Raw genomic sequence first — 19,376 nt, forward strand, 5'->3', positions numbered from 1 at the left:
ATTAGAATTGAAAATATAGGACCACACAAAAACTTGTACATAAATGTTGATAAGCAGCATTATTCATAATTGCAAAAAAGTGAGAACACGGCCCAAATGCTCATTGACTGATGGAGAATCATTCATGGATTATCTATAGGAGGGAGTATTATTTGGCCATAAAAAGGAACGAAGAACTGATACATACTACAACACGGATGAAGCTTGAAAACTCTGAAAGAGGTGAGTGACAGAAGGTCACCTGTTGTCCAATTCCATCTCTATGGATTGTCGGAATAGGCAAATCCATAGACACAGAAGGTCAATTAGTGGTTGCCAAAAGCCAGGGGAGGGAGAAATGGGCAGTGACCACTAACTGGGTTTCTTTTATGGGGTGATGACTATGTTGTGGAATGAGGCAACGATGATGGTCACACAAACTTGTGACTAACACTAAAAACTACTTAATTAGACACTTAAAAGTGCCAATTTTATGATACGTACATTATCTCAATTCAAAATTCAAAATTATGGGAAAAAACTCGAATAAATTGGAATTGTTTCTTAAAAAAAATTACACCGAATAAGATTTTTTTTTTTTTTAACTAGTGTGCTCACTGTAAGAAAAACTGTCAATACCCCCTTCCGGAAGTAACCACCACAGCCTTGTGAACGCAGTGTACCAACCACCGCTGGAAGAAGGAGGATCAGAGATCTAGAGTTGTTTTTGTGACCAGTAGAAAGAATGCCTCCATCCCCCACCCAAAACACAAGCACTCGCTGGAAGGAAGGACGGTAACAGTAGCCCTAAAAATGCAAGCGCGTGGCTCCCCGGCACTAGACGTCCCAGCCCTCGGGCCAGCGCAGGGGTAGCCCTCCGGAAGGGTTGGGCTCGCGCTTTGGAAACCCGACTGCGGACTGGCTGTGTGCGCCACGGAGAGGGGCGTGGAGGGCGCAGGGGCGTGGTGTGAGAGAGCGTTCTCCGGGAGACGGGCGGGGCGTGGGGCGGGGCCCGGGGCCGCCGCGGGGACGTGAGGGACAAGGGGAGGAGATGGGGGCGCAGGGGCGTGGCGTGGGGGCGTGGGCGGGGCATGGCGGGGGGCCAGGAGCCCGGGCGGGGCTAGGGGCCGAGGCCCAGACGCCGAGGGCGCGTCGGCGCCGAGTCGGCGGCCGCCGCAGTGGCTACCCGGCCTGTGTCCCCGTGGCACCATCGCACTGCGGCCCCAACCCCCTGCTCGCCCGGCCATGCGGCCGCCCGCGCCGCCCACCGAGCTGGTGCCGTCGGAACGCGCGGTGGTGCTGCTGTCGTGCGTGCTCTCTGCACTGGGCTCGGGCCTGCTGGTGGCCACGCACGCCCTGTGGCCAGACCTGCGCAGCCGGGCGCGGCGTCTGCTGCTCTTCCTGTCGCTGGCCGACCTGCTGTCGGCCGCCTCCTACTTTTACGGGGTGCTGCAGGACTTTTCGGGCCCCTCGTGGGATTGCGTGCTGCAGGGCGCGCTCTCCACTTTCGCCAACACTAGCTCCTTCTTCTGGACCGTGGCCATCGCCCTCTACCTGTACCTCAGCATCGTCCGCGCCACGCGCGGACCCCGGGCCGGCCACCTGCTCTGGGCCTTCCACGTAGTCAGGTGGGTGGTTGCGGCGCCCATAGATGTCCCTGGAGACCCCCGCTCCCCGCCTGGGCCCTGCCTGCTGCCCCGGTGGTCCCCGCACCTTTCTGGCGCCCACGTTTTGGTTGGATCTCTGGCCCTTCGCGCAGCAGGTAGTGTCTGCTCACTCCCCAGGGCAGCCCCGGGTCAGCGAAATGATGTCAGGCTTGCCTAAGAGGTGGACCTGGCCTGAGCATCGCTGCAGACTGCGCCCCCCTTCCTCCTTGCCCCCGCGTGAGCCCCCGCGACATGGGCGCCTCAGTTCAGCACCTGGGGGGAGGAGGGCCAGAGCTGCCCTTTGAGCTGGGTCCTGGGAACTTACATGCACCTGGGGAGCTGCTTGCTGCATCTGGCCACCTGTCCAGCCCATGGGGAGAGGCACTGGGATCCCGGGCTGGGAGCTGAGTGTGGTGGCTGCCCCAAGTTGGGAAGCCTAGCAGCTCCCAATCTCATACCAGCACCTGCACCCTGAGCCACAGGTGTGATGCATTCTGGCTGCCTGTCCATCCAGCTCTCCACTGTAAGATTTACAAAAGGTTGTCTTCTTTATTTTCTCTGCTCATCTCTAGACCGCACCCAAAACACAAGCACTCGCTACCTGTTGTTATCACTGTTCTAGATGATCTTGAGTTTCTGGAGTTGAGCAACTCTGAGGTTGAGGTCAGTGACAGAGGCTGGTCTGGAAGAGGGCCACCAGCTGCCTGGAGTGTCAGGGATTAGGGAAAAGGAAGGCCTTGTCCTTCCCTGGCATCACGTCAAATACCCCTCACCTGCCGAGGAAGGTTAGCCCCTTCCTGGTGTCATCTCAACATGCAAATGTCTGGTGCTGTCCTGTGTTGAACTAAGGCAGGAATCTTAGAGGGCATGTTGCCTCTTCTCCCTCCCCAGATAGAGCACCAAATACTGCCCTAATTATAGGTCCTCTCTGTGAAATGCCTGAGTGCTTTCCAAAGACTGAGGACACTCAGCACTTCAGCAGACACGAGGCACCTGCATGTCACAACAGTGAGGTCACAAGACTGCAAGAGTCACTTGAACTCTTCTCAGAGCCGTTGGATAGAAACCAGCCGGCCCCTGGATAACTAAATGGCCTGCTTCTCAGCTGTTCAAGTCAGAGTCACTGCGAGCCGTTCAGACGGCGCCCAGTACGCTGCAGGGACCCACAGAAAGTAGGGATGCCATTCCTCCCTCCGCTGTCCACCTGACCTCAGTGTCCATTTCAGAGACCCGGTCCTTGGCTCGCTGGCTGGGTGAGGGAGTATTGTACACCATAGTTCTCTTGTGCCAGAGAAGGAGCCCAAGGCTGTCTTTGCAGGAATCTCGTCCCTTTCTCCACTCTTTTAGAAAATATCGAATTCAATATATTTTTGTACGCAATGAAAGACAAACCAGATGCAGCTCCTATAGGAGAAGACAGCTTTTCTAGGAAACCTGAGTTGGGAGTTCTTCCTGTTCACATCCAGGGGGTTTTCAGTGACGTTTAGGAAAGGCCTCCCAAGAAAGGCTGTATGTCCCCTGCTGGCCATTAAAAAAAAGATCCCAATTGTTCATTAAATCCACCTGCTTCTTAAAAGAAAAAAAAGAAAAAAAACCTGTGTCCAAGCTAGAAAGGCACTTTGATAGTGTCGTTCCCTTTCAGAAGTGAGCACTCACATTTTACTAGACTGACAAAATTGATAAAACCTGTCTGACAGGTTCCTCTATTAACCTGGACCCTCCCAGATGGTATAGCTAATGACCTTACTAAGGACTCTCCACTGTCTTATTTTTTTTTCTTAATTTTTTAAAATACGTATGTATTGATTTTTAGTGAGAGAGGAAGGAAGAGAGAGATAGGAACATGGATGTGCTCCTGCACATACCCTCACCAGGAATCAGACCAGCATCCTCCGCGCTTTGGGACAGTGCTGTCCAACCGAGCTATCGGCCAGGGCTGCCCCATCTTTCTTTGGAGGATCAGTTTAGTGTTGCTTAGGTGCCTGTTGGTGTGAGAAATCTTATCTTCAGACATAGGCTAGACCCTGTCATCACTATTACCATTGCAGACAACTGAAAAAATCAGTCCTCTTCTTTAAACCTTCTGGTCTTGGAAAGTATTTTAAAATACGATGAAGAGTTTTTACGAATTGGTTTAAAAAAAAAAAAGGACAAATATCCTGACAAAATAGTAAAAGTTGGTAAATATATATGGGGAAAAGTTTAGCCCTGTTAGTGCTCGAATCAATGCAAGTTTATAACACTGAGGTATCATTTTCTCATTAAATTAAGAGAAAAATAACATTAAGGCAGAATATGAATGTGATAAGTGCTGGTGAGTCTGGTATTTTCCTACATTATTCTTGGTGGTGTAAATTGGAATGGTCTATGGGGAAAGTATTTGGTTCACACACCTTGATCCAGTAATCCTATTTATAGAGACCTACTCTAAGGAGATAATCCAAAATGCATGCAAAGCTGTAGGGCAGAGGAGTTTGTGAGACGCTCTTGTCAAGGGGAGGATTTGAAAGCAACCTCAATGTCTTCAAAATAGGGAACAGCAAGCTCTAGACAGCAGCCCCACCAGCAATGGAATGAAGCCAGTACTGGCTGTGAACTCTATACATCATTTTTTAAATGGTGTGATACAATGTTAAGCAAACATAGCCATCTATAAAACCCAGTACAGCAATACAAATTCAGCCATCTATAAAACTCTGCACAACCATGTGCAGCAGGAGGTGGGGGAGAATCCTGCCCTCACACAGGCTCCCAGAAAGCCCCTGCTCGGAGGGCCCCATTGCGGGACCTGACACGGTTCCCTTTTGCAGAAAGACTTTTTCTTTGCTCATTGGCAAAGGAGGGCAGTTTAGACTTTTGTTATCTTCGGGGAAATTGCATTTCCTACTGGCTGCATCTGGCTCCTGAGCCCTTGCAAGATACTGTCTTAGGCCTCAGCTCACTGGTCACCAGTCAGGGAAGGGTCAGGATAATCACACTCCAGTTGTAGGAGGGAGCCCTGCCCGAGGCCACATAGTGGGAGGCTCAGGGTGAGAACTCCAAGGTCTTCCTTCCTCTTAGGGTTCCATGGTGTCTCTTGGCCTCGACAACCATTTCTTCGATTGAGATATAATTTGACAATGATTTATTTTTAACTTTCCAGATTTTTCCCTATCATTGACATTTTATCATGTTACCTTTATCCTCTCCAGTTATTTATTTTTTTTCCGGAACCATTTAAGAGTAAGTAAGTCACAGACCTGATGCCCCTGAATATGTGTTTTTTAAAAAAGACAAGGACAGCCTCTTAAGGAACCACATAGATCTTCCAGAAGCATGGGGTGAGCAGAGAGCAAGGCTGCTATCTGATTTGCGGACCTTATTGAGATTGTTGTCAGTCTTGTCATAACATCCCCATAGCAAAGGAAAATCTTGGCTTACATGTTGACTTAGCCTTCAGTCTCTTTATTCTCCTGCAATCTGGAGCAGTTCTTCCGTCTCATTTGGTGTCTCCTGACGTTGACTTTCTGGAAGAGCGCAGGCTGTTACTTTGTAGCCCGTCGCTCCTGCTCGCTGGGGTTGTCCCACTTCCTCCTGGGTGGATTCAGATTCTGCACTGTTGGCAGGAATCTCACAGAAACCTGTTCCCGCTTCCTCCCAGCGACTTTGATTTGTTCCATTCTTGTCCATGTTCCCTTGATGGCTTGGCGGAAGTGTTATCAGTCTGTTCTCCGCTGCAGTTACTGTGTTTCCTTTTGTCATTAATAAACATCTGGTTGAGATAAACGTCCTGCTACTCCCCAAACTTAGAGCGTCCATTGATAGTCTTGTGAAGTGAATTTCCTGGTTGTCAGGGCCTTTTTAAGGCTGTGTGACAATATTCAGTGTTCAGGGACAAGCCCTGTATTAAGTCCCTTTGTGCCCCATACAGATGTTTCCGTGTGCTGTTCCCTTCCTGTAAGATAAGCCCATGGCCTGAAACTGTTCCTGTGTGCCTGGTAAAGGTGACCTCCCTTCAAAAGCCCGAGCTAGGTCAGGCTGGGTCAGTGAATGTTGCCTGACCTGACCTGTAAGACCCCAGGCCACTGGACCTGGCTGTGCCAGGTTTTAGTCCCCCTCCCCTTCATGTCCTACCTGGGGGAAGTTCAGGCTGGGGTGGGGGGCTCATCTTGCTATGTCTAAAGTATAAGGGTCCTGGCCATGTTGGCCACCTCAGGCAGTCTTAAGATTTCTTCCAGCTCCACTGAGGTGGGAGTGGGTGTGGGCATGGTCCCTGCCAGGGGCAGGTCGTGTGCCCCTGGCCTATGCACTCACCCATCCTCTGTAGTTTCCTTCAGGGGTTCTGGAGGAAGGGGGAGTCTGTGGCACCCCAAGTTCGCCATGTAAACCCCTGCTTTGGGAAGTGGGAAGTTCTCATCAGAGAAAAGGGGAAACATGACCTGAAAGGGAAGGTCCTCTAGCTCTCTAACTGGAAACCAGCTCATTGCTGTGGGGCCCAGTGACAGGGCCCCCGAGCAGGCAGCGTCTGAATGTGGGCTGGGCACAGAGGCTGCATGAACAGCACTCCATGTTGGTCAGTGGCCCCCAAAATAACAAGAGTTGAACTGGCTTTTTAATGACCTCCAAAACGTTTTCAGAGGGCACTGCTGTGTAGCAGATCGTTCTCCACACTGCGTCTGAGTGTTCGCGGAAGCCTGCTGTTGGGGCCGTGAGGGCAGACGCTGCCCCTCGACCCCTTCACCAGGGCGAGGTCAGACCTGCCCAGCCTCACCTGGGCCGGGACTCAGGTGCACCTGGACTTAGGTGGGCAGGGAACACCTCTGAGGGCTGCAGGATGCGAGAACCAGGGCTGCGGCAGACCGAGCCAAGGGGTGTGTTTCAGAGTTCCTTTGGGCACTCTTCCCCTCTTCAGCAGCCAGAGCTACAGAGTGACCTCATGGTGGCCTGGCCAGTGGCTGACTCCCTGAACTTCTCCCATGTCCTACCCCTCTGCTCCACACTTAACAATTAGTGGCCATTGTTCCGGAAAGCAACCTCGAGGCAGCGGCAGCGTGGGCCTTGTGACTTCTCCAGGCAGGCGGGCAGGCGTGCAGCTGCAGCTGCCTTCCCCCTGGGCCCGCTCCCTCCTGCTCCTGAGAACTTTCTAAATTGGCACATTGTTGCCCTATAGTTTTGTTCTCAAAGCGGTTTTTTAGTTACGTTAACATTCAAGGCTGTCCATAGGCCGCACAGCCATAGACAGGGCACTGTTGTGTGGCCTACAGAAGGGGAAAAGACCCCTTTGTCTCCTTCCCAGCCAAACCCCCAGCCCTCCACCGAGATCTGCAGGAAGGGTGAGTTCTGGGGAGAGGGAAGTGTAGGACGCTGACCCTTTGTGTGTGTGTGTGTGTGTGTGTTGGGGGGGAGTTCCATTTGCACAGGAACTGGGGTCCCACCCTCTGACTCCGGGAATGCTGAGGGAAGCCCCGAGCACCCTCTGTTTGGGGGACAGGCGCCAGGGGAGGTTGGCTGACACATACCAGGGACTAGGGGGTGGCTTACTCCTGGCTAGTCTAGTTCCAGCTCCCCGGGAGAGATCTGGAAACAGAACGGATGCCAGTTCTAAGAAGAGCTAAGCTCCTCGTGACAGACCTGAATGCCTATCCCTCCCACCCCCACCTCAGACTCTGCTGGGTGTGGTGAGGGTGGGATACCCAGGAGCTGGGATCTGACTCCTGCCCCTAACCCATCTCTCTCCCCCACCCTGGAGTTTGTAGAAAACCCCTGTGTTAGTGTCCTGGGTCTTGCCTAACACAGTGCCACAGCCTGGGCGGCTTTAACAACAGGAATTGATTCTCTCTCTCAGTCTGGAGGCTGGCAGTGAGATCAGGGGGTTGGCAAGGTTTTCCTCGGAGGGCTCTCTCCTTGGCTTGTAGCTCTTTGTCCCCTGTGTCTCCTCATGCTTGTCTCTCCATGTGTCCGTGTGTCCAGATCTCCTCTTCTTGTGAGGACACCAGTCAGATTGGCTTAGGACCCACTGTAGTGACCTTATTTTACCTCGTTAAAGACCCCCTCACCAACGACAGTCGCCTCCTGAGGGGCTTAGTGATTCCACATGAGCTCTGGGGGGATACAGCTCAGCCCGTGACAGCCTCCGAGCGGGGAGAACACTGGCTGGGGCTCTGACCCCAGTCTCCCAGTGATGTCAGTGAGAGCTGGGGCCCAGGCTTGCCCGGAGGAGCTGTTGGTGCCCCTCCCTGGTGGAGATTCGGCTCACAGTGTGGTCTTTAGGCCCCCTTGTGAAGGAGCCCCTAGCGCTGCTTCCCCTCGGCCTCAGTCGTGGGTTTGGGGAGGAAGGGCCTTACCAGTCACCTGTTGTAGCCGTGCCCCTCCCCCAGCGCCTCTCATTGTGTCCCTGCACAGAGCCCTGTGACTTCCATCTGTTTCAGGATTAAATAGGACACCCTGCCCTTTCTTCTAGCCGTCTAGCCCCTTCTTCCCTAGCAGGACCTTGCTAAGAGTCTTGAAACATTTGAGAATAGTTCAAGGTCCAAATGCCCGGCTCTGGTGCCAGCTTCACAGCCTCAGGTTTAGGATGTGGGTCACAGAGGCAGGGCAGTTTGCTGGCCATTCTGAACCGCCCATGTCTCGGCATCAGGGCAACCTCTGTGACCACACGGGTTTCTAGGTCAAAACCAACTAAAGCCCTCGATTTTTTTTTTCACCACACTTGCTGTTATTAAGCTGAATTTCAGCCTGACCAGGTGGTGGCACAGTGGATAGAGCATCATCAACCTGGCATGCTGAGGACCCAGGTTTGAAAACCCCAGGTGACCGGCTTGAGCATGAGCTCATCTGGCTTGAGTATGGGTTCATGGACATGACCTCATGGTCACTGGCTTGAGCCCAGAGGTTGCTGGCTTGAAGCCCTCCTCCCAACGACATATGAGAAGCAATCAATAAACAACTAAAGTACCACAACTATGAGTTGATGCTTCTCATCTCTCTCCCTTCCTGTCTCTGTCTCTCTCTCTCTCTTCTCTAACTAAAATAAAAATAACAATAAAGCTGTATTTCAGTATTTTTCCAAAATTTTGTGCTGGTCGCAAAGGAGTTAACCACCTTGATGTTGTATGAAAATCAAACTTTGGTTCACAGTCCGGTGGTTGAAAACCACTGTTGTGTCTTACTTGTTCTGATGTTGTCCATTTTTTGGCTGATGACTTCTTTTTTTGTGGAGGAGTAAAGAACTGTGAGGAGGTATGGGTCAGAAATTGAAGTATACATTTCCGGAAAGCAGGAATTACTTCTCGGGCGTCCCTGTGGAGCGCTTTCCAGATTCACATCACCTATAGCTTCAGGTTGGCCCCCTGGCCAGAGAACGGCTGGGCTTATCGGAGGTTGCCGAAGCCCAGCTCCTCGCTTTCTCCTCGCTCTGTAGGCCAAGAACTGGCCTTGTCAGCTCCCTATCCTCTGCATTTTCTGTCCACCCTTGGTGTCCGGCAGCCAGCTGCTGAGGCCCGGTGGTTAAATTTTAGGGCATTTTGTGAGCTGATTGTTAAATACAGCCCTCATTAAAAATTAGATTATACAAACTGAAAGATAAGTGAATTATAATAAAAACAGGAGACACAAATATTCAAAATTGATTTTGTCCTGATTATTTTACTCTGTTCTGTGCACTCAAGGTTCTTTATTTATTTTTATATTTTTATTTTTTTGTATTTTTCTGAAGCTGGAAACGGGGAGAGACAGTCAGACAGACTCCTGCATGCGCCTGACCAGGATCCACCCGGCACGCCCACCAGGGGCGATGCTCTGCCCACCAGGGGGCGATGCTCTGCCCCTCCGGGGCATCGCTCTGCCACGACCAGAGCCACTCTAGTGCCTGGGGCAGAGGCCAAGGAGCCATCCCCAGCGCCCAGGCCATATTTGCTCCAATGGAGCCTCGGCTGCGGGAGGGGAAGAGAGAGACAGAGAGGAAGGGGGGGGCGGTGGAGAAGCAAATGGGCGCTTCTCCTATGTGCCCTGGCCGGGAATCGAACCCGGGTCCCCCGCACGCTAGGCCGACGCTCTACCACTGAGCCAACCGGCCAGGGCCAAGGTTCTTTAGATTGTTGTATCTTTCTGATGGAAATCCTGTCTGCTTGTGTGCATCTGAACTGGTGGCTTGCACTTGGCCATGGTAGGAATATTTACACCTTGGGAATGGGTGAACAGGACACGTCGGCTTGATTTACGGTTTTGTCGGTTGTGTAGGGCAGAGGTCAGCAGACTTTTCCTGTCAGAGACCAGGTAGTAAGGATTTCCAGTTTCACAGGCCCTGTGATCTCAGTTGCAACCGCTCGGCTCTGCCCTTGCAGTCTGAAAGCAGCCATGGATAGTATGTAAATGAATAAATGTGACTGTTGCAAGAAACCTTTAACTTACAGCAGCAGACCCTCTGGCCTGAGGGCCAGAGCATGCTGGAGCCCTGGTCTGGACTTCAAGTGGTGGAGAAGACGTTAATAACTCCAGACGAAACTTAAAAGTGTCACTTGTCTCTGAGCTTAAGCAGAGACGGCAGCCTCGCTGGGCAGGCGGGAAGCTGGTATTTCACGGGGAGACCATGAGAAGAGGCAGTGTCACGGAGCAGGAAGGACAGGAGCAGCCCTTTTGCAGTGCTGGAAAATTATCTGATCCCACAAAGAAGTCGCTCATGTCCCTGTCGGGCCGGTGAAGTCCTGGCATTCGTCTCGTCCCTTGGTCTTCTTTACTTCTCTCTCCTCTCACTTGCTAAGGAAAAGGGAAACATCAACCAGCTTCACATCCTTGGAACTGCTTTCTTTGCTAACTGCCGCCACAGAGTGGCCACAGGTACCGGAGTCCGGGGAAGATCAACCAAAACATTCTGTGAGATTCAGGTGGCCATTTGGAATCGACAATAAGGGATCGTGCATAGTATTCCTTATAAGCTGTGCTTCACGTCTTTTACATCAGGACATTTTATAATAAGTTCATATATGCACGTTTACATATACACACCTGCATGCATGCATGCATAGACATACCTATAGGTGTACAGATACATTTTTTTGGAGAGCCAGTTGTTAGCGCATCACAGTGCGGGGTATCTTGGGTGTCTGTGAGCTACAGTCTGGTTGAACCTGCTTTGCTGGGTTAGTAGACTGTCCCTCCCACTCCATTCCCACTGCCTCCCTGATCTTACCTCTTCTTAGCACCTCCCACTTAAAGACCTCCCCCAGACAGCTTCTGACCCCAACTGTAGCAGCTGCCCTCTATGCTTAAATTCAAACAGCACCTCTGAGTGATGTGCCCTTAACCCTTTCAAAGCCCTCTCTCTGCCTCTTTGGTCTCTCTGGCAATTCCTGGCACACACTCAGCTCCGGGCACACCCCAGCAATCCAGAGGAAATACATCACCTTGTCGCTATAGTAGGACGCATCCGAAGTCTCAGAACATGGTCTGTCACCGCGTGGTTCCCCAGGTCTCCTGTTGGGGCCGTCAGGATGCTGAGCAAGGGGAAAGGATCCCCTTGCTGCCTGTGAGCCGGGTTCCCTAGCCCTTCTGCTACCTCTGCTCCTTCCAGCTTCCTTCTAGGTGACTGTCCCTGCACAAAGCGCACACAGCGTTTTCCCTTCCCAGAATTCCTCAGAGGAGCCCTGGAAACCATAAAGTAATGAGGAACCACGTATATAACTTCAGGATTGCTGTTTTCACAACTTTAAAAGCCTTTTGCTGGTCTGGCTGGTTGGCTCAGCAGTAGAGCGTCAGCCCTGTGTGTGGATGTCCTGGTTTTGATTCCGGGTCAGTATACACAGGAGAAGCGACCATCTGCTTCTCCACCCCTCACCTCTCTCATCTCTCTGTCTCTCTCCTCCCCTCCCACAGCCATGGCTCGAATGGAGCAAGTTGGCCCTGGGCACTGAGGATGGCTCCATGGCCTTGGCTCAGGTGCTAAAATAGCTCGGTTGCCAAGCAATGGAGCAATGGCGTCAGATGGGCGGAGCATCACCCTCTAGTTAGTGGGCTTGCTGGGTGGATCCTGATCCGGGTGCATGCAGGGAGTCCGTCGTCACTCTGCCTCCCCGCTTTTCACTTAAGGGAATAAAAAGCCTCTTGCTTACTTTACAACAATGTGTGTGCAGTGAATATTTAAGGGCTGAAATTGGGGAAAGTTCTCATTCACTTGGCTCAAAGTTTATTCATTCATTCATGCATTCAGCAGGCCCTTCTTTTGCCCCTACCTGGTGACAGAATAGTGAACAAACCTGGCCCTTTCCCTCAGGCTCATGGCTGTGACATGTCCTAAAATCCCAGGATGGCATGACTTTTAAAAAGGTAACCATTTATTACAACAGTTTGACACAAATATACTATCTTTTTTTTTTTTTACAGGGACAGAGAGAGAGTCAGAGAGAGGGATAGATAGGGACAGACAGACAGGAACGAAGAGAGATGAGAAGCATCAATCATCAGTTTTTCGTTGCGACACCTTAGTTGTTCATTGATTGCTCTCTCATATGTGCTTTGACTGCGAGTCTTCAGCAGACCGAGTAACCCTTTGCTTGAGCCAGCAACCTTGGGTCCAAGCTGGTGAGCTTTTGCTCAAGCCAGATGAGCCTGCGCTCAAGCTGGCGACCTCAGGGTCTCAAACCTGGGTCCTCCGCATCCCAGTCTGATTCTCTATTCACTGCGCCACCGCCTGGTCAGGCTCGACTATACTATCTTAACTTTACCAGCTAAATAACTTGGCATAGAGCAAGCATTTAAAGTGGATAGGCTCCTGGGTGTAACTGGATACCTTTGTCATAACCCTTTAGCTTTTGTGGGGTTTTGGCCCTTCTGTTCCTTTGTGACTTCTAGGAGGATGGGCTCCTTCCTGCCTCCCCTGCTGGGTGGGGGGGGGGGCAGACACTGAGGGCACTGGTATGAGGACTTCCAGGAAGGAACCTTAGGGCTTGGGCCTCATCCCTGCTGTGTTGTGGGTAGCGGGGGGATAGTAATTAAGCTCCAGAAAAGTGAGCCTGGCGCTGCCCTGGGCTTCATGCTTCAGAGGGCCCCCTTGGACCCTTGCTAGGATACCACCCCTTCCCATAGAGCACAGAGACCTCGGGACTCTGGAGATGTGTCTGCCCCAAGCCCAGGTCCCCTTCTAGATCCTGCTGCAGGTGCATGGGATCCCGGACCTCCCTGCCAGGCACCCCCAAGCCATAGCCCAGGCTGGCTGGAGGGCTGGCTGGATGGCATTGGGATGGACTTGGTGGGGCAGGGCTGGGGCTTTGAGGACTCCTGCCCCCTCTCTTCTCTGGGGACACTCGGCGGGTGTGGTTCTCCTTGTCTGAAGAGCATCCCAGTCAGCTCACCCTTGCTGGCAGTGCTGGGAGCCAGGGCCTGACCTTAGTGCCCATGTGTGTGTGTTCCCTCAGCTGGGGGGTTCCACTGGCCATCACCGTGGCAGCTGTCTCTCTAAAGAAGATCGGCTACGACGCCTCAGACGTGTCCGTGGGCTGGTGCTGGATCGACCTGGAGGCGGAGGACCGTGTGCTGTGGATGCTGCTGACCGGGAAGCTGTGGGAGCTGCTGGCCTACGTCACGCTGCCGGTGCTCTACCTGCTCATCAGGAAGCACATAAGCAGGGCGGTAGGTGCCCGCGCCTGCCCCAGCCCAGAGTTCTGGGGGACACAGAGCCCCTGAGTCCTGGCATTGGGCTCCACCACTCTGTACAGAACTAGATATGAAGAGCTTGTGGTGTGCCAGGCACCGTGAATCACACGCGTTGTAGGTTGTCTGGTTTGCTGGCTACACTACCTTGTCAGGAGTGGGTCCTGTGACTCCTTATTTGTGGATGAGGAGAGGGTAAGGGCTCCCCAAATCCGCTCAGCTCCCTAGGAGAGAGCTCCAGCCTGTGTGCTCCTCCCCAACCCTCTACTGCCCCCTCCTGGACAGACCACCCTGGTGGCTTAACCTCGGGAGGAATTTAGATGGAAGGTGAGTAGAATCCAAGTCAGAATTGAACTGGGAGGGAGGCCATGAGTCTCATCATCAGTGATACAATAACTCACCTTATTATTCTGGATGATTAGAATTATATCACAGATAGCAGACTTTTCGGGCACTCAGGAATCTATAAATCAATTCGCTGGGCCAGTTGGCCAGAAGGCTAGAAGACTTCTGACAACGTGAGCTGGCCAGAAATTTTAGGGAAGAATGGTTTTTCTCTGACAGTCTGGCCAAATTGGTCCATGTTCTTAACTACTAGCTCTGCAGGTGTATGGGCTTCATCCTAGCCACAGGCAAACTGCTACACACACACACACACACACACACACACACGCGCCTCATATTAACCCATCTATCTATTAGCTTGACCATTGGCCATTCATTCAGTACATTATAATTTTTTTATTTTATTTATTGGTTTTAGAAAGAGAGGAAGTGAGCAAGAGAGACAGAAACATCAATCTGTTCCTGTATATGCCCTGACCAGGAATTGAACCCACAACCTTTGAGTATCAGGACAACACTCTAACCAACCAAGATATCTGGCCAGGGTTCATTCAGTACATTTTTCTTAAGTGAGAGGAGGGCAGATAGTGAGGCAGACTCCCACATGCACCCTGACCTGGATTCACCTGGCAACCCCCATCTTGGGCCAATGTTTGAATCAACTGAGCTATTTTTAATGCCTGAGGCTGACGATCAGACCAACTGAGCTATCCTCAGCACCTGGGGCCAATACTTGAACCAATCGAGCCACTGGCTACAAGAGGGGAAGAGGGAGAGGAAGGGAAGAGAAGCAGATGGTTACTTCTCCTGTGTTCCCTGACTGGGGATCCAACCCTGGATGTCCATATGCCGAGACAACATTCTATCCACTGAGCCACAGGCCAGGGCATTTTTATTGAGCGTGTACTACACACAAAAGCACTGGGTGATGGTGGGGGTTTATCCTGGGAACTCAGATGGGGATTCTGTTCTAGAGAGAGGCAGAAGTGTAAGAAATTATGATAGAAGATCAAAGGTGACAAGGGGCCGGAGCAGTAAGGCAGGTCCCTGTGGAACTCCGGCTGCGGACTTCCAGGCCCACTCTGCAGGGTCTCCCGTGCGGCACCCTGAGTGTCCAAGTCTGGAATCGCTGGCAAGCACGTCTCTGTTGTTCAGTGCAGACTGTGGCCTCAGCAGCCTTTTCTGAGCTTGGAGGGTGCTCCTGGCGGCTGTCCCCACCCTGTACTCCCACCTTGAGTCAAGACTTCCTGTTCTCACTTACTCAGAACTGAGCTGATTCTTCCAGCCACCCCTGCTGGCTCAGCTAGAGAGAGACGCCTGCGGGGCGTACCGACTGGTCTGAAACCCTCGTTGTCTTGCCTGGGCCAAGGGGTACCCTTCTCTCCTCCTCCCTCCTCCTGTTTCCTGCCCTGGAAGGGTCCTGGGCTCCCAGAGCTCCACCAGTCCTGCAGGCTCTAGAGCTGCCGTTTTGTCTTTCTTCCTCCTGCCCTTCCTGTAATGGCAGGAAGCCTGGGGCCGCCAGCCCAGTCCGTGCATGTGAGAATGGGTCCACAACTCTGCCAGTGTTTCCCTAAAAATGGAGCATAGTGGGCGGGGAGGTGTTGATGGGAGTTGTTGTCACCTCTGCAGAGGAAGGAGAACTAACATGGAGGAAGCACTAGAAACACAGGAGCCAGAGGGGCACCCCCTGCCCTGCCCTTGATGGCTCAGTTCTGGATGGTGCCCTGGGGAAGGAGGCAGGTGCTCTGAGCAGGTGACTTGTGGCACCTGGGGTGGCCAGAGATGCCCAGGTGTGTGCCTCTTCCTCCTCCAACCTGGACCTTCAGTGTCCCTGACACAGGGCCAGGCTGAAGATGTACCTTTCTTGTGAGCAGTTTTTGTCTCTTTTTACAAATTCATTTGTGATCTGGAAGTGGAGCCTCCCCCTCTTCGCACTGAAGGGAGTTCCCACAGGCGGGGAAGCCCAAGCTGGTGCCAGCCCACCTCCTCTTTCTGCCCCAGCTTTGGGGGGAAGGCCCCCTCCTCTGAGCTCCTCCTGTTGGGCAGGGCCTGGGGAGCTCGTATTCTGGAGGGGCGGCCGTTGTAAGCAACCACCAGCCTGATAAACAAGGAAGAATGCTGTCTAGGAAGGAGGTTTGATAAGAGCTGTGAAAAACACGAAATTAGAGAGCTGGCTATGGAGAGGGTACAGCATGGGAAATACCTCTGCAGTTCAGTACGGCTGTCAGGATGGGCCGTATTCAGGAGGTGACACTGGAGCAAAGACTGGAAGGGGGTGAGGGAAGGAAGAGCAGAGATGGATGGGGAAGAGCATCCTGATAGAGAGAATGGCGAGTGCAAAGGGGTAGGGTGTGCCTGGCACACTGGGGGACTAATAAGAAGACCTGTGTAGCTGCAGTCGTGTAAATAAAGGGGAAACAGTAGGAGTGAGGTCAGAGCTAGCCCAGGGGTTGGAGACATTTGTAAGGAACTTGTGAAGTGCGGAGCCACCAAGAAGGGCTCGGAGTGCACAGCTGGTTTGATCTGACTTAGGTTTTCTAGCGACCCTGCCACTTCTGTGTTGAGAATAAGACTGTAGTGGGGAGTAGGGGGGAGGTTGGTTGGTAAGGGTGATGGAGAGAGACAAGAAGAGGCAGTGGCAACTATCCAGAGAAGCTGTAATGGGGCTTGAACCACACTGGTGCCTGTAGACAGAACACCTTGATTCCAGGTCTCTTTTGAAGGCAGAGCCCCACAGGACCTGACCATGGATGGTATGAGGGGCTGTACAAGAAGAAAGGAGTCAGAGACGACACCCACATTGTGGCCTGGGCACCTGAAAGGATGGCATTTTTGTTAGCTGAGATGGGGAGGCATGCAGTAGGCTTGGGGTCAAAACCAGGCATTCCGATGTCAAGCATGTTGTGAACACACACGTGGAGATGCTGCACAGGCCATGGATTGAGGAGATGGGAGTTCAGGAGAAAGATCTGGGCTGGAGATGGGAACCTGGGACCCCAGTGTGCAGGTGGAAGGCACTGCACGCCTCACTGCCTCCTCCTCCCACGAGTCTGAGTCCCTGAGAAGGTGGGCGGCCGGCGGGCATCTCGTCCCTCTAACATCTGCTCTTGGTGTTTCCTGCGCAGCATGAGGCGCTCTCCGAGTACCGGCCCATCCTGTCCGAGACGCACCGGCTGCAGCACCACAGCTCCATGGCCGATAAGAAGCTGGTCCTCATCCCACTCATCTTCATTTGCCTCCGGATCTGGAGCACCGTGCGCTTCGTCCTGACCCTCTGTGGCTCCCCAGCCGTGCAGACCCCGGTGCTGGTCGTTCTGCACGTAAGTCTGTCTGCCCTCCCTGGCCCAGCCACTCCTGGCGGCAGGATCAGATCACTTCCCCCAGTGGAGTGGACACGTCCCAGTGCATCAGGCAACGTGGGGCTGGTAGGGGGCTCGGCTTCAGTTCCTTCCTGCCTGCCTGAGACGGGGAGCCCCACAAAGACAAGGGGAAAGTCACTGGCTCTCTGCAGCCTGGGGCGTGTGTTGAGGTGCTCTCCAGTGGCCTAGAAGACCCGGGAGAGTGGACCAGACCGGAGTCTTTCCCAACCCAGAAGAACTGGAGGCTGGGCTGTGCCCGGTCTGCAGCTTCAGACCTGCCCAGAGCTTTGCCGAAGGGCCCGCATGGTAGGGTCATTGCAGACTAGCCCCAGGGGTGGAGGACAAGGTTCTGGGGGCTGTAGCACTTGGCAGCCTCCTTGCATGTGTGTTTTAGACCCACTGTGGTCCTGAACTCATCCTCTCCTCTCCTCCCTGACAGGGAATTGGGAACACCTTTCAGGGAGGCGCCAACTGCATCATGTTCGTCCTCTGCACCCGCGCTGTCCGAACTCGGCTCCTCTCTCTCTGCTGCTGCCCTGCCCAGCCTCCTGCGGAGAGCCCGGCTGGCCCCCCGAAGGGTCCTACGCCCTCCGGGATGGAAGACTCTCAGGGACCCCGGTGGAGCCCCGATGAACTTCCACACACCTGAACTCTTCCCTTCCTAGTTCTCTGCACATGCGGGCACTGCCTCCCTTGGACAGGTGGCCCCAAGTCCCTCTGCAGGGAGTGGCGGGGACATCAGCCATGCTAGAATGGAAGCCTGCCTTCTACTCTTGAAGCTCTTGACCTGGCTGAGGGGACAGCCACAACCACAAACTCAGCTTCTTCTACCTCCTCGGCCCTCAGGCTGCACGTGTCCACTCACACCCGTGTCCTGCTGCACTCGGGGTGTCTGTCTGCGTGAGGGTTGGCACTGAGATTCACGGAGACCAGTGGTACGCGATCACTGCCCGGTTGCCTTGAGGTCCAGCGGTCATCGGCCCCTGGACCACACAGCACTGTTTACAATGTGAAGGCCCACACCTGTGGGGAAAGCATGAAGAGATTATGTGCACCAGATATCCATGCTAAATAAAATGTCAGGGGGGTCCCAGAGAGGGGTGCCCCACCTGGATGTTGTGGAGCGGATTCCCAGTTTGTCAGGGTGCTGACATTCCCCAGAGAACCTTAAGGTGTCCTGGTGAGTGCCATGGGCAGAGCCCACACAGCTGCTCAGGGCCGCCGGTCCCCTGGGAGTCTCCCCAGGTCTCTCTGTGGGTCACCAGCCTTTGGTGTGGATGGCACTTGAGTTTCAAGCACAGACCAGAATCCAGACTCCTGCCTTCACCAGTCCCCTCAAATCCAGGTTCCCTTCTCCAGAGCCGCGGCAGGAACAGGCACCAGAAAGGCACTGGTGGGGGCTCCCTGCGTGTGGACGCCCCCTGTTTCAGCCCTGTGCTTGGGAACACGAAAGTGGGGGGTGGGGGTATTGAGGGGGACTGGCTTATTCACTGCCTAGTTTAGTTTTTATAGGAAAAGTAACCGTGAATGGTCCAAATACTGATTCGTTCCTGAAGGTGAAGGTTCGGGAGTTGGTTGGGGGAAGTGACACACGGGTCATGGGGCGATTATTTACATTTAATTGGAAAATAATTTAAAATAAGCACCTATGTCTCTCTATTCTGTGGCTCTTCCTTCAACCCTTTCCTCTATTTCAGAAAACTTTTTGACATCACAGAAGCCGTTGGCTAAGAACGGGGTGTAAATGTCACCACTGGAGCCCTGGGGAGGGCATCCAACTTGACCTGATTGATGTCCCTCCCGCGGGTTCCATGGGAGCTCTGCAAACTGAAATGATTTTCAGAACCTGGGAAGACGGTTCTGGATTAAAACCAAAGCCACGCCATCCTGTAGATTCCTGTTTTATTCTTAAAAGCAAGATCTGTAACAGAAAGAGAATCTGAAAGGAACAATGATCTGCAGAACTAGGTCTAAAATGATCTAGTTTTTGGTTTCTTTTTTAAAAGTTTATAAAAATCAGCAAGAGGCAACCATCCCCTTAGGAATCAGAGAAAGCTCCAGGCTGCCTTAGGGGAAGTTAAGTCAGTCTGGGAATGCTACAGAAACAGCTCATATCCGGGGAGTTTGGGGTTCCCCTAAACGTTTCAGCAGATCCCAAGCGCATAACTGGTCCAGACCCTCATGTTAGCTTCTAAAATGGAGCAGAAATTCAGGAAGCTGCTTGATGCACAAAAGAAAATCCCCCCCCCCCCCCCCCCCCCCCCCCCCCCCCCCCCCCGCTCAGACTGGTGTGGCACGTGGCCCCCTAGGGTCAGGCTGGTTTCCCAGACAGGCTGCAACCAGGAACGGCCGGCAGAGGGAGCAGGGGGCTCAGAGAAGAGAATCTTCAGGTGCCCCGAGATTCCCCAAGTTCTCGTTGTTGCAC

At 53.0% G+C, this 19,376-nt stretch overlaps 1 protein-coding gene across 1 annotated transcript; it reads left to right on the forward strand.

Annotated features, from left to right (window-relative positions):
- Nucleotides 1-1,097: 1,097 nt before the first annotated feature.
- On the forward strand, nucleotides 1,098-19,170 carry GPR157 (G protein-coupled receptor 157). The gene is made up of 4 exons (XM_066270532.1): nucleotides 1,098-1,607; nucleotides 13,013-13,226; nucleotides 16,718-16,912; nucleotides 17,391-19,170. Exons 1-4 carry the CDS (start codon nucleotides 1,225-1,227, stop codon nucleotides 17,598-17,600), a joined length of 1,002 nt encoding a protein of 333 aa, XP_066126629.1. The 5' UTR covers nucleotides 1,098-1,224; the 3' UTR covers nucleotides 17,601-19,170.
- The last annotated feature ends 206 nt before the right edge of the window (nucleotides 19,171-19,376 follow it).

This window comes from Saccopteryx bilineata, chromosome 3 (assembly GCF_036850765.1).
Source record: "Saccopteryx bilineata isolate mSacBil1 chromosome 3, mSacBil1_pri_phased_curated, whole genome shotgun sequence".
NCBI lineage: Eukaryota > Metazoa > Chordata > Mammalia > Chiroptera > Emballonuridae > Saccopteryx > Saccopteryx bilineata.